This window comes from Rhinatrema bivittatum, chromosome 14 (assembly GCF_901001135.1).
Source record: "Rhinatrema bivittatum chromosome 14, aRhiBiv1.1, whole genome shotgun sequence".
In the NCBI taxonomy this organism is placed as follows: domain Eukaryota; kingdom Metazoa; phylum Chordata; class Amphibia; order Gymnophiona; family Rhinatrematidae; genus Rhinatrema; species Rhinatrema bivittatum.
In genome coordinates, this window is record NC_042628.1 from 78,654,019 (window position 1) to 78,669,623 (window position 15,605).

The 15,605-nt window shown below is 45.3% G+C and overlaps 1 protein-coding gene across 1 annotated transcript in view; it reads left to right on the plus strand.

The window, feature by feature from the left end:
- LOC115076231 (IgGFc-binding protein-like) overlaps window positions 1-15,605 on the plus strand; it is a 116,725-nt gene that overhangs the window by 55,799 nt on the left and 45,321 nt on the right. The window contains exons 5-8 of the mRNA XM_029577452.1: window positions 1,900-2,467; window positions 3,850-4,445; window positions 5,736-6,315; window positions 9,720-9,919. Of these exons, the coding sequence (XP_029433312.1) occupies window positions 1,900-2,467; window positions 3,850-4,445; window positions 5,736-6,315; window positions 9,720-9,919 (1,944 nt within the window). The remainder of the gene's footprint in view (window positions 1-1,899; window positions 2,468-3,849; window positions 4,446-5,735; window positions 6,316-9,719; window positions 9,920-15,605) is intronic.

Sequence of the window (15,605 nt, forward strand, 5' to 3'; positions counted from 1 at the left end):
ATTGGAAGCCAGTGCAGAGATTTCAAATCGGTGTAATATGCTCATGGCAAGAAGACCCTACTAGTAACTGCACTGCTGCATTCGAAATAATTGTAGCGCTTCTAGAGTTAAATTAGGCAACTAATACATACCAAACTACAATAATCAATACCATTGATAACAAGCACATTTATCCTGGTTCAAAAATCATTAGGTTTTAATCTAATAATTGGCGAAATTTGTAAAAGGAGCTCTGGACAATTTTCTTAACATGGCTGGAATGATACAGTTTAGGGGTGTGCATTCGTATTGACCGCATATGTAAAACGCTACGCATATTTTTTTTTTAACTTAAAAAAGTGATGTGACATAAACGATCGGATTTCCCACATATCCAACATAGCTATGTTGGATATGTTGGAAATCGCGATTGTTGAGCCAAAATAAAAATTTAAACCCCCTCACCCTCCTTAATCCCCCCCCCAGACTTACAACAACTCCCTGGTGATCGAGCGAGGAGTGAGGACGCCATTTCTGCAATCCTTGGCGAGAAGCATGTGACGTCGGCGCCATGTCGAGTGACGCGGCGTCACGTGATTCCCGGCGAGTTCGCGCCGGAAGGCTCGTTCGGCCCAAAAGGAACTTTTGGCCAGCTTGGGGGGGCCTCCTGACCCCCCCAAGCTGGCCAAAAGTTCTTTTTGGGCCGAACGAGCCTTCCGGCGCAAACTCGCCGGGAATCACGTGACGCCGCGTCACTCGACGTGGCGCCGACGTCACATGCTTCTCGCCAAGGATTGCAGAAATGGCGTCCTCACTCCTCGCTCGATCACCAGGGAGTTGTGGTAAGTCTGGGGGGGGGGGGATTAAGGAGGGTGAAGGGGTTTAAATTTTTTTTTTTGCACATATGGACATATACCCAACTCATTTAATTTTTTTTATGTCCATATTGACCGCAAATGGGACCCCCTTTGGACATATTGACATATGGACATAAACTTTTGCTCTGCACATCCCTAATACAGTTATGTGACCTAAAAATGCGTGCTGAATGAGCCTGTCCAATGGTTTAACAATGAACGATAGAGCTAATGTGGAACATAAGTCATTGCTACCAAATGTGTAAGCATAGTTTTGCCAGGATAATTTGCAAAACAGATCTATGCACATACGGCTGGATTTTAAATCGGCCACGTGCGTAGAAATTGTCTCTTACGCGCACGGCCGGGCCCCTCACATGCTGCACGCATTTTAAAAAAGGCCCAGCCATATGTGTAAGTGGCCATACGTGCATAAGTGCCTGGACCCTGACAAATGGGAGGGCCGGGGGGCAGGGATGGGCCATCCAGGGGACGGAGCAGGACGGGCTGGGACAGCACCATTCCCTGGAGCCTTGCGCGCCAGCCGGCTGCCGGCGCATACAAGTAACTTCAGGTCAGGCCCTGAAGTAACTTGAGGAATAAAAGATAAAAAAAAGGGGGGATCTAGAGAGTGGGGAGGAGAGGGGAAGGGGAATGGAGGTTAGGATAGGGGGGTAGGAAAGTTCCCTTCTCAGTCCGCTCCAGATATATCAGTATAACAAAATTTGTTCAACCATTGCTCCCTTTTTAGAAATACAAAATTACCCCGCCACTCTATCAATTAGAAGACCATAAACATAAAAGAGTGTTTATTCCCCAATTGATTTTATTTCTCTTATTGATATGCCGCTCTTCACACGTCTAACGGCAGCTTACAAAACAAAGAACATTCACAATTTAAAACAACATAAAACCAATACACACAACATCACAAACACGAAAATCACTAACCTGAAAAAAAAGAACAGTTTTGCTATTTCTGGATTCTGGAAAACGTGCTTAGTATGTCATTGCACAGCCCTATATGATGACTGACTTAGTTTTTCAATGCTATTTTCTACAGGTGAATGGGCTGCTGATTAATCTGCCATACAGCATCAACAATGGGGAAATCACCATCTATAAACAAGGATTTTATGCAATAATCCAGACTAACTTTGGATTCAGAACAGCCTTCAACTATGATGATGGAGTTTCAGTAACCATCCCAAGCACTTACGCCGGGGCTGTTGGTGGTCTCTGTGGAGACTTCAATGGAGACCCAGGCAATGACCTGATCATGAAGAACGGCATGACCACAACAGATGCGACTGTCTTTGGGAAGAGCTGGAAGATGAAAGATGTCCGTGGATGCTCAGAGGAAGACAAGGGAGACTGCTCTGATAGGGCCTCAGTCGAAAGCCGCCAGAGAGAAAGCAAAGGAGAGTGCGGAATTCTCTTGGACAAGGATGGCCCCTTTAGGGAGTGTCATGCCAAAATTAATCCCCAGGGCTCTTTCAAAGACTGCGTGTATGACTATTGCTTCTACAAAGGTCGTCAAGATGCTATATGCAAAGTCATTTCCAGCTATTCCGCAGCTTGCCAAGATGCTGGTGCTTTTGTCTATGTATGGAGGTCTGCCAAACTTTGCAGTGAGTAGTCTATTATGATAGCTTTCTTTATCTTCTCTGTATCAAACAATATTAGTTTAGTAGAGAGAAATCCTCAGTGAACAAGAGCTTCAACCTAATATTAATTACACCTTCTGCTGTTAAAGTGCTTTGTAATAAAAAACGTTTTTGATAAGACGCCTTGGGAAAAGACAATTTTCAATGAAATTTTCTCTCCTCTCAGCAGCTAAATACAGCCACCAAATTTCGCAATGAAGCTAAATTTAGTACAGTAAAAGCTGTGGGAGAGGTTGGGGAGATAGAGGCTTTCATTTAGAAACTTCACCCATAATATTCCATGCATATTTCACACCTGCTATAAAGCAGATACAAAGTTTACAAATTTGCTGGCAGGTCCACAGATATTTTGCAAGCTCCCTTCTGGTTTTAAACCATACTTTGTTGCGTTTTTCCTTCTGTGATATCATAGGATTCCCATAATGAAAGAAAAGCTGGAAGGTACATTCTCATGGTATATAATAGACTAGCCTATCAATTAGCAGGTGACTTCTATTGTTTTACTCTTTTGCTTTGGTGTTGATACAGTCACAGTCCTTTTTGAGGGCTAGAATTTGGAAGGGCAGGTATGCAATTTTCAAATGTGAATATGACATAGCTGTGTATTTTCAAAATAGATATATTCAGTGCACTTAATAGATTTGACATGGAAGTCAGTGCTTACCCACACATAGTTAACCCAAAGATCTTATTTTTATCAAGATACATAAGAAGGACATTTTTCAAATGGATTTGATTTAGCCAGGTAACCAATAAAAGTATGCATCATGAAAAGCCCTTTTATAATAAGAAAATATGGTTTGTCAGTTTCTATCAACGTATAGCCAATCAATCACAATTATAGGACCACTCACTAAATATCCACAATTCATTGCTCACAGAGCAATTACTAAAAATGCACAAAAACACTGTTTTGAGAAAGAAGCATCGATCACACTGGTGCCAGACGTTAATCTAGATTATAATTCAGTTTATTTATATGGAAACCAGATGCCCAACATCTCTACCATAGCTACACAATTAGAGGCCAATTTATAACAGCAAGCTTAGGGCCGAAGGTCCCCGCATATAAAGTACAAGCGGACTTCAGCCCAAACGTTCAAAGCAGACCTTACGTGAGCTGAAAATGAGAGGACTGTGCATAGCCTTGTGCGGCAAAGGCTAGGAAGCAGGTGTACATCTTCATATCAACATTTACATGCCATGTTTTTGAAAATTGAAAGTACTCACATACATGGTTTATCTTCCGCATCCTAATAGCATATGTTCTGTCCAAGATACAGCCATGCTTCTGCTGGTGAAAGTACTTTAGTCATGCATATAATGTCTTTATTATTTAATTTCAGGTCGAAGCTGCCCTAAAAACAGCCATTATGAAATATGCCCAAGTGGCTGTGCCCCCTCGTGTGCCAGCTTATTGGTCCCAGTTGCATGCAGTGCTGTCTGCAAAGAAGGATGCACATGTGACGAAGGGTTTGTCTTTAGTGGTGGCCAATGTGTTCCCATGGCCCAGTGTGGATGTGCCTATAATGGTATTTACTACAAATCCGGAGAGCAGTTCTTTCCCAATGGCTTGTGCAGTCAGCAATGCACCTGCAAGGGTGGTGGAGTCGTTGAATGTAAGGCCTTCTCCTGTGGACCCAACGAGGAGTGCAAAGTGATAGATGGCATCCAGAAATGCCAACCAATTGGCTCAGCGAAGTGCCAAGCTGCTGGTGACCCACATTACCTGACATACGATGGTCTGGCCTATGATTTCCAAGGCACCTGTACGTACACGCTAACAAAGACAATCACTGAGAGCAGCAACCTGGTGCCCTTTGCTATCAATGTGGAAAATGAGAAGACTGGTAATGGACAAGTAGCAGTCACCAAGCTGGTATCCATTGACGTTTATGGTTACAGAATCACTCTCCTTCAGAACAAGAAAGGGTTCATCTTGGTAAGCCATGAAAAGGATGCCCTTTGGGCTGAGGCAAATGGATCCTGCCTGGAGGCAGGGCTATGGACCAAATGCCCTCTGGAGTGCCCCCTCTGGCCCTATTATTCTAAGAGTTTATGAGCTGGTTTTGGTTACTCATTGGGAATAGTTTTCCTGCTGAGTCAGAACTCAACCAAAGAGCCATCATAATGATAGAGTCCACTGAGGATGCTGGGCTTTTGGGTGAGGCATTGATCTAAGGTCCTATCCAGATTACATATTAAAGATGCCTCTGAAACTGCCTATTCCATAATTTAAATCAGTCCCAGCACAAAGCCATCCATTTTCAAAGCAATTTATTTGGGAATAAAGCATTTTAGCCGTGTTACTCGGCTGTCTGGAAATAGCCTTTCCTTAAATCAGCTAAAGGTTTGCACGTTGTTCCCCAATGATTGTACATTGAGAAGAGTCTGCTCAGGTCAGAGGCAGGAAAGTCTCACAGAGGGGGCAATTTTCAATCCGCAGCCTTTGTTCTAATTTTCAAAGATAAATTATCCAAGCATGGCCACTCTGAAAATTGGCACAGTTACAAAGCCCACGCAGTTCCTTGCACTTGCTGTTCATGCAAATAGAAGTTGACTTGAAAAGGTAAGTGTACAGATTTGAAAGTGCAATCTGTGCACGTGCTTTTCCATCTCCAACCTAAACACGCCCTAAAGGTCTGTGCATTGCAACTACACATGGCCTTTTAACACTGAATGTGGCCAAATGCTTTTTATTAGCATAAACACTTTGAAAATTGTCCTCACTAAAAGCAGGTGCAAGTGATCCTCTGTACTTTGTATCTGTATGCTCAGATTTCCACTTTAAGAACTGGTGCAAATCCCACAGATAAAAAGTAGATTTGATCTTTGTCCCATTGCTAAAAGTTTTAAAATTGCCTCTAAAAAAATCTTTCCTCTTAACAAACCTTTTTTTTTTCAGTTGCTCAATGGGTGACCCACTTCTTTTCTCCATAGTCCTAGATGTGACAAATCCCCCTGCTATTAATGTAGTGCTGAATCTTTCTGCTATTGCAGATCTTAGAAAGAACCTAATCACTGGGAACACATGCCTGAATAATTATAATAAAAAATATCCAACAACATGCAATTTATTCTGGTAGAGCAATAAGAAATACAATCCATAGATGTTCTAGGGTATGCACCAGGGCTTCGACAGTTGACTGAGCATCTCTCTTATATGCCTTTTCACTACTGATTACATGTCACAGCTCAAAAAATAGCAACCAAAATGTTCTCTCTCTTTTAGGTGAATGGGGTGCTCAATAATCTCCCCCGTACCATTCAAGATGGAAAGATCCGTGCTTATCAGCATGGTAACAACATCATTGTGAGAACCGATTTTAACCTGGAACTGAGCTATGACTTGGTCTACTTCGTTCTGGTCACTGTCCCAGGGAACTACAAGAACCAGTTGGGTGGCTTGTGTGGGAACTACAATGGGGACAAGACAGATGAGTTTCAGCTGCCTGACAAGAGACTGGCTGCTGATGCCACCACATTTGGCTCTGCCTGGAAAGTCCAGATTGCCGGGGTGACCTGTGACCATGGCTGTGGAGCACCTGGCAATGCCTGCCCTGTCTGTGAGGACAAGAAGAAGGAAGTCTTCCGGAATGACAACTTTTGCGGCATTCTTAAAAGATCGAATGGCCCCTTCAGTGCCTGCTACGCCACAGTTAGCCCTGATGTCTATTTCAGCAACTGCATCTATGATCTCTGCATGGGCACTGGAGACAACAAAATACTGTGCCATAACATCCAGAGCTATGTGACTGCATGCCAGGCTGCAGGCATCACCATCCAACCTTGGAGGAGTGAATCTTTCTGCCGTAAGTTTGGTCAGACTTCAAAAGCTACTGTTAATTGTTACTATCCTGTTTATTTTCAAGAACAGTAATTGTTACTGTTCGGAACAGTAATTGTTCCGAAAAAAACCAATCCAAACAGTGGTGATGGTGCAAAGGGCAAAACTCAAAAGATTTCCAAACACAATAGGGTATTCTACAAAGACTCATTTCTATTTCTGTGGATGGTGTTTTCATCCTCCTGTTGATGCCTCTATTTCCTTCTCTTCGCACATTTAAAGCATGGCAGTTCTTCCTTTATAACATTGCTAAAGTATGAGCATGCTTTCAAAATACCGATCCACCGTGACTATTTCATCTTGCTCTTTACAATGTTTGGCAGGCCTCCTATTGACCCATTTTTCTCCACTGCAATCGATTCCAAACTGAGTTGCACCACTTACCTTTCTTCAAATTCACTAGGACCTTGTTAAGTCATTTCTTTAGGTCCCCATCCTCTTCCGCTTATAGTTCAAGCTTTTCTTACTCCCTATAAATTCATTCACTCTGCAGCTCCTTATTATCTCTCTTACCTTCTGTCTCACTTCGCCCTTCCTTGTGACCTCTGTTCATCTTTACCCTTCCTCTCAACCACCAACTTCTGACCCTGCACTTTCCACCTGGCCATGGCATATGCATGGATCTCTTTCTTTCATGATTCCATATTATTAAACAATCTTCAGAAAGGTTGATAAGGAACTTTTTCTGAAGATTGCTTAACTGAAAGTTAGAGAAGGCTACGCCAAATTAATGATCTAAACCCTTATTAACTCAAGCACCCTTTTGAACAGTTCTGCAAGCACTAATATTCACTAGCACAGTCTATTGTAAAACACTTTTCCTAGCATTACCACTACAAATACTACAGAACTCGGCTGCCAGAATACTTACTGGAAAAAGCAGAAGGGATCATATCACTCAAACACTGGCCGATTTACACTGGCTGCCAATAGAGCAAAGAGTACAATTTAAAACACTATGCTCAATTCATAAACTAATCAATGACGACAATTCTGATTGGCTAAACACTGCATTATGACTGCATGTCCCCCAAAGAAATCTCAGATCAGCCAATAAAGCTCTACTAACCATACCCTCAGTCAAAACAACAAAACTGACCCAAGCTAGAGAGAGAGAGAGCACTATCTCTAGCGGGTCCAATATTATGGAACACAATGCCACTCAAAATAAGATTAATGAAAGATTTAAAACTCTTCAAAAAAAGCTTAACATGGCTCTTCAAAAAAGCCTTTCACAGTGAGATCGGTGAGTAAGAACACCGACACAGCTGAAAGTCGCCTAAAAGCGTAATTGCTTACTTTAATATTTTTATTATAACTAAGTATTAATTTAAGAGAAGGACAGTATAAAAAGTATATGATTATCCTATTAATCATACAAATGGAAATTCCAATCCACTTCCCATATAGAGTATATTGTAACATGTAACAGAAAAATTTATTGGCATCCTCTAGATAATTCATTAACCAAACCAGACTTATTTACGTGCGTAATTGCAAACCGTTGTGATGGTGCATTTCTAAACGATGGTATAGAAAACTTTTTAAAGAAATAAAATAAAAAAATAATAGTGAGGAATCCTGAAAGTCTGAGATTATTCACAGTGTGAAGTTATGAAATTTTTTTTTTAATTACTCCATTATTTTCTGATAGACATATTGGGTTCAAGGAGTGTTACTTTGAAATTGGCAAGCTTCACAAGTGTTTATTTAAGCATGTTATGATTACATCATATAACCCAGCCCTCTGCTAGAATCTTTGGAAGGTTGGCCTTTGTATGAAGACCCGAGTCTTTTCACTTGTTTAAAACGTAGATACCTTAGATGTTTTGATGATACATATATCATATTTCTGCTACATTTTCTTGGACTCTTTTGAGGTCAATATTTCACCACTTTGCGGATCTCGACAACTTACCTGAATAAACTTATCCCGCTAACTTAACTTTCCTAAAGTTGGCAGGTTAAGTAAGCCCATCTAACTTTAGCACAGGTCTACGGGGCGACCTCCATCGTTCCATAATTCCACTAATCTCTCCACCAAACTTCCTCCTTTCACATCTGTTCCATCCACAGGCCTCCTTTTCTTTTCCATGACCCCTGATCTTTTCCAGCACTCTAGCTCCCCCCTCCTTTTGCCATTGCTCCTTTTAACATTGCTCTTACTTTGCTTCACCTTCGCTCTGTTGCCCTCTCGTCAGCTCTTCTCTCTGTCTTTCAGCTTTTGTTAAGAGCTACATTCATACACTCACCAGATCATGGACTGGCTGCAGCAGCACCGTGGCTCTCTCATGATCAGCTCTTGCATCCGCTTGGGCTGGGCATAGAAGAAGCAGATTGCCATTCATATCTAGGAGCTCTCTGATGGCTACCAAAAGTGCCCCTGACGTCACCTTTCCCACAGGCAGCACTCTGCCATCCCTCTAGCCTGGTGCTATAAGTCATTTTGGCTGCCAATCTCCTCTGCTTTCTCCTGAGCAGGCTTCAGTATCCATCATCATGATTCTCTTTCACTGACTGGACCCCAATAAAGCAGCAGCAAAGCTTCTCTCTGTCTTGCTCTGCTACTGAGCTCTCTCACAAGAGTTGTAATCATGGCCACACGCGGAGTAAAAGTTGTGATTTCAAAACTGAGTAAGCAGACTCTCCCTTAAAATAAATTTAGCCCTCGATCTCTTACTTCTTCTCTAATCTTAAATGATGATCTTCATGGTCTAAAAGGCTTAAACATAACCCCCCAAAACCTACAAAGAAACCTACGCTCCAACAACACAGGATTCCTAAACATCCCCACCTTAAGAGACGCTCATCTTTCAACTACACGAGAGAGCATTTTCCATTACTTCCCCCAAAACTTGGAACACCCTACCCATAGAACTGAGGACCCAGCACATCCAAAAAACATTTAAAAAAGACCTAAAAACATTTTTATTCCGCAAACTCTATTCTAACTATCTGACACCTGATCATCCCAGCACCCAACAGAACTCGCAAGCATAATCCTCCTCCTTCATGCTCTCCTGATGTACCCTCCTTTTCTAGCCCTCCCTGCTCACTCCCTTGATCCGTTAAGTTCTTTGAAAATGTTCTCCGCAATATTCTGTTATTCAACGACTAAGAAAATATGTTGATTGTTCACAAAACCCTACTGTTCCCAACTACTATGTTAACTCCATTTGATTGTAAGATAATTGCATATGTTGGATGATAATTGCAGATTTGTAAACCGTTATGATGGCTCTACCGAATAACGGTATATAAAACCCTACAAATAAATAAATAAATAAATAAATAATTAGAAGCAGGTTAAACAAATATATGGTTTTGCATCTCACTCTTGTTTTTGTTTTGTTTTCCTGTCAAATTAAGCTCTGGCCTGCCCTGCCAACAGCCAGTACAAAGTCTGCGCAGACACCTGCACCATGACCTGTGCTGGACTGAACGACCCCGCCCAGTGCCCCACGAGCTGTGCTGAGGGCTGCGAGTGCAATGACGGGTTTTTCTTCGATGGACAGCAGTGCATACCCATAGAAAACTGTGGGTGCTTCGAGAGTGGAAAATATTACAGGGTAAAGAACCGATCATTATTTTATTAGACTGGACACAATTTTCAGAGTTTGTGCATTCCTAATATTGGACAGAGAGAATAACGTTTTTTACATATGTAAGGGGTACATTTCAGTTAGGTGTCTCACAAAGTACAAAGCACATACCACCCACATAGGGGATCATTTTAAACAGCTGCCTAAAGTAGGTGCCAAAAATGTACATAAGGGTTGGAAAATCTGCCCCGAAATTTCTTCTTGGTGTAATATTCTTGCTGAGATTGCCTTGCTGGACAAACTCACTTTTATGCTTAGGGATAAGAGCGACCTGTATGATTCTATTTTGGGGACCTTTCTGCACATAGAGAAGGTGCATTTACTAAGATGTATCCTGCTGACTGTATGTACCTTTCTATTAAGTGCTATTCCCTGTGGGGTAGATTTTCATACTCCGCGAATAGGCCTACTTTTGTTGGCACTCCAGGCGCAAACAAAAGTACGCTGGATTTTAGTAGATACGCGCGGAGCCGCGCGTATCTACTAAAAACCTGGATCGGCGCGCGCAAGGCTATCGATTTTGTATAGCCGGTGCACGCCGAGCCGTGCAGCCTACCCCCATTCCCTCCGAGGCCGCTCCGAAATCGGAGCGGCCTCGGAGGGAATCCTCTAACGCCCTCCCCTCACCTTCCCCTCCCTAACCCACCCGCCCGGCCCTGTCTAAACCCCCCCCTTACCTTTGTTGGGGGATTTACGCCTCCCGGAGGGAGACGTAAATCCCCGCGTGCCAGCGGGCCTCTTGCGCGCCGGGCCGCGATCTGGGGGCGGGTACGGAGGGCACGGCCACGCCCCCGGACTGCCCCGGGCCGTAGCCACGCCCCCATACCCGCCCCCAAAACGCTGCCGACACGCCCCGAAAACGCCGCGCGGTTCGGGCCCGCCCCCCGACACGCCCCCCGACATGCCCCCTCCAAAAACCCCGGGACTTACGCGAGTCCCGGTGCTCTGCGCGCACCGGTAGGCCTATGTAAAATAGGCTTCCCGGCGCGCAGGGCCCTGCTCGCCTAAATCCGCCCGGATTTGGGCGGATTTAGGCGAGCAGGGCTCTTAAAATCCACCCCTGTATGTACTCGGATCAGTCCAGCAGATGGAGACAGAGAAAAACTTGAAGAGCACCCCCTGCATCCTTTCAGTATTTCTCTGTCTCCAGCAGATGAAGGTGCAGTTTTGGCTAAATTAAAAAAATAAAGGGGAAGATATTTTCTTTCCCCATTAGCCAAATTTTGATCAAGCAGGACTTAAAAAAAAAAAAAAAAGGTAAGTAGTATAGTTGTCCTCCCAGGGGGTAGGCAGGTCCCCGGTGGGACCACCCCCCTGGTTGCAGGCAGAGCTAGGGGTTGGTGACCCCATTAGCCCTAGTACCCGGAGAGCACTGCCCGGTGCGGGAGATTACCGGTGGTACGGTCCCTCCCCCATGTTCCCAGAGAGGCGGCATTCTTCTGTGAGGCCGTTTGAAAAAAAGAAAATAGACAGTTTTGTTTTTAGTTGTTGGGGCAGCTCCCTGTGGGCTTTTCCCGGGCTCCTGATGTACATTTTCTTGCAGTCTCTCCTCTCCCTCAGCCAGTCATGCCACGTGCAACGCAATGTTTGGCCTGCAGGGAGCTGGCTACATGGCTCTCCCGTGATGGCCTTTGTTCTCGAAGCCTCCCCGGGGGGGAGGGTCCCTCGAGGACGGCAGGGAGTGCAGCGGCAAGGCCCTAAGGTGGATCCTGCGGCATGGGTCAACAGCTGCCAGATCGGGGGATTTGGCCTGACTCATTCCTGTGGGAATGGCGGCCATTTTGAATTCGGCTGCCACGGCGATTAGAGCAGCAGGGGGAGGGGATCTCCCTTCTTCACTCTCCCCTCCCGGCTTGAGTCTGGATAGTACTCAGGGTTCATTTCATGCCTCTCCTGACGATTTGGTGACCCCTCCCCCCCCCCCCGACGATTTGGTGACCCCCATGTGGATGTTTTCCAGAGTCAGGCCCCTTTCACTGCCGATTTTGTGCTGTTAATACACAAAGCTTATATGACCAGCCTGTCGCAGCAGGGCGACATGGAGGCACGTACCGTTCCAGCGGAGCATCCTGCTCGGAAGATACCCAGTTGGTTAGATCCGCAGGAGGCTACTCGGATTCGGAAAAACTGAGATCAGGGGTCCTGCCTTGGGGACCTCGGACCCACTGAATCTCCTCAGCCCTGGATTCGCTGTCATCCATGCCTCTGGACCCTCTGCGATTCAATCAGGACGAGGAACTGGGGACATCAGTTCCAGTGGAAGGTAATGACCCGAGGGTACTCCATTTGTTCCAGAGGGATGAGCTGAATCTGCTAATTCTGCCTATACTAGGAAAGCTGGGGCTTACTCCTCCTCAGGAGGTCCTGGGTCCCGACTCAGCGGACCCTGTCCTACCAGTCCTACGTGGGCCTGCTCAGACTTTTCCTTTCCATCCGATGCTTCTGCAGCTTATGTTCCAGGAGTGGGATACTCTGGAGGACAGACTGCGAGTGGGGAGAGCAATGGATAAACTTTATCCTCTGCCTGAGGAGTCCTTGGAGCTTCTCAAGGTGCCGAAGGTGGATGCTTCAGTGTCGGCTGTCACCAAACGGACAACTATCCCGGTGGCAGGAACAGCGGCTCTTAAGGATCTCCAGGACAGGAAACTCGAGGTCCATCTTAAAAGGATTTTCGAGGTGTCGGTGCTCAGTGTAAGGGCGGCTGTTTGGTGCAGTCTCATGCAATTGGCCAGCCTGAGGTGGGTTCAACAGCTCCTCAGTGCTAGGGATCGTTCTCCTCAAGAAGAAGAGTAGGCTAAGCGTTTGGAAGCGGCAGTGGCGCATGGCGCAGATGCTTTATACGACCTTCTCCATAACTTGTCCCGGACTATGGTGTCAGCAATTTTGGCCAGGAGGGTGCTGTGGCTCTGGAACTGGTCCGGCGATGTTTCTTCAAAATCTCAGCTGGGAGGACACCCTTTTAAGGGCAAGTTCCTTTTTGGAGAAGATTTGGAGCAGCTCATAAAGTCTTTGGGAGATAATAAGGTGCATAAACTGCCAGAAGACAATCCTAAGGCCTCCAGGAATTTCTTTCCTTCCCGCTCTCATTTTCGGGGTCAGCGCCACTTTTGTCAGAACAGGGCACCACCTTTTGCTCAGCAGCAACCATCGACAAGATCCTAGGCCTGGGCTCACTCCTATCTCGGTCGCAGATCTTCCTGCGACAGAATAACTCAAGGCTCTTCAGGGCCCAAGTCCTCCCAATGAGATAGCGCCGACCCTTTCCTCCATCCTGATTATAGGGGGTCAGCTCTCCCTGTATTACGAGGAGTGGGTCAATATAATGGACCAGTGGGTTCTAAACATCATAAAACACTGTTACGCTTTAGAATTTGTTCGGCCTCTGCGAGACCTGTTTTCGGTCTTTCCCTGCAGCTCCCCAGTGAAGAAGCAGATAATATTTATTTATTTATTTATTTTTAGATTTTTATATACCGGTGTTCCTATATGAAATAAAGATCACATCGGTTTACATTGAAACAGAACATGAAAATTGCCAAAAGGCATTACATAGAACAAGGTTATGAAACTTGGAACAGTGTACATAAGTTCAAAATTTAACAATAACGTTGTAACATTGATGACCAAAAGATAAAGGAGAAAAAAAAAAAAAAAGACTTAAACAATTAAGTTGACAGGTCTTATTGAGCATAAAAATTATAACGTATAAGTGAGAAAGTCTCAAGTGTCCTGCAGCAAGAGATTAGATACCGAAGTAGGTAGTGGTATGGAAAATGGGGGTTTGTGAAGAAGATATGTTCTTGCTGGTTGGAGGGGAAAAAATGATGATCATGGTCCTGGAAAAGCTTGGCTAAAGAGCCAGGTTTTAAGTTTTTTTTTGAATGAAGAGTGGCAGAATATAATAATATAATATAATAAGATAATAGGCCAGACCCTCCTCCGGCTGGAAGATCTGGGATCCATTGTTCCAGTCCCCCTGGATGAGTACTAGACTGGGAGATACTCCATCTATTTTGTGGTCGTCAAAAAGGAGGGCACCTTCCAGCCAATTCTAGACCTAAAGAAGGTGAACAGAGCTCTCAAGGCGCCACATTTTTGTTTGGAAACTCTGCACTCCATCATCACGGCCGTACACAGTGGAGAGTTTTTAGCTTCGCTGGATTTGACGGAGGCATATCTGCATATCAGAATCCACAAGGATCATCAGAGATTTCTGCGCTTCATGGTCCTCGGGAGGTATTATATGTTTTGGTCCCTTCCGTTCGGCTTTGCGACGGCCCCCCGTACCTTCACCAAGGTGATGGTGGTGGTGGCGGCTGCCTTCCGGTGGGAGGGAGTATTGGTTCACCCATATTTGGACGATTGGATCATTTGGGCAAAGTCGAAAAACCTCTGCAGACTGGCAGTACACAAAGTGTTGCATCACCTTCACTCCCTCAGTTGGGTCGTCAATCCTCCCAAGAACTATCTGATTCCTTCCCAGGTCGTGGACGTTTTGGGTGCACGATTCAATACACGAGTCGGCAAAGTATTCTTCAGGAATGAACGGATAGTCAAGCTGATGTCTCAAGTTCAACATCTGTTGTTACTGCCAGTACCCAGGGTCTGGGATTACGTGCAGGTTCTTGGCTCTAAGGCCCAGGGGACCACTCTGGAGTTGGTCCCCTGGGCCTTTGCTTATATGTGGCCTTTGCAGAGAGCCTTGCTTTCCTGCCGGGATCTGATGTCAGAAGAATTCCAGGTTCCTTTACCACTCCTGGAGTCCGTCATATCCAGTCTTGATTGGTGGCTGGTCATCGACCCCTTGGAGCGAGGGATGGACTGGAGGTTCTTCAGTGGGTGATTGTGACCACGGATGTCAGTCTCTCCAGTTGGGGAGCCATGTGATAGTCTCAGTCGGCCCAGGGCCAGTGGTTGCAACAGGAAGCGCAATGGTCCATCAATTGCTTAGAAACAAGAGCGGTGCACTTTGCGTTGCGGAAGTTCCTTTCTCTCGTCCACCATTGGGCGGTATGGCTCTTGTCCAACAATGCGACAATGGTGGCCTACATCAATTGTCAAGTGGGAACAAAGAGTCGTCCAGTAGTACTGGAAGCGGACATATTGATGGCCTGGGCAGAGCGCCATCTGTTGGTGGCCTCTCACGTAGCCGGGGTCGACAATATACAAGTGGATGTCCTGAACCGTCAGCGCCTGGACCTCGGAGAGTGGGAGTTATCCAAGGAAGCAATGACCCTCCTCTCTTGCCGGTGGGGCACTCCTCATTTGGACTTGATGGCGACTCAGAAAAATGCAAAGGCCCCACGCTTCTCCAGTTGTAGAAGGGAACATGGGGCGGAAGGGATAGATACCCTAGTCCTTCCTTTGCCTAGCAACATTCTGCTCTACGTGTTTCCCCCATGGCCTCTCGTAGGCAAGATTCTAAGAAGAATAGAAACTCACCCAGGAAGGGTTATCCTTGTAGCTCGGAGTGGCCCTGGAGACCATGGTTTGCTGATCTCGTCAACCTGGATAAGGATGGTCCGCTGTGCCTGAGTTATCTTCCAAACCTTCTGCGTCAGGGTCTGGTATTTTTAGATCAGGCGATTCACTCTTGTCTAGCAGCTTGGCTTATGAGCGGAATCAATTGAGAAAGAAAGTGTATTCCAAGGAT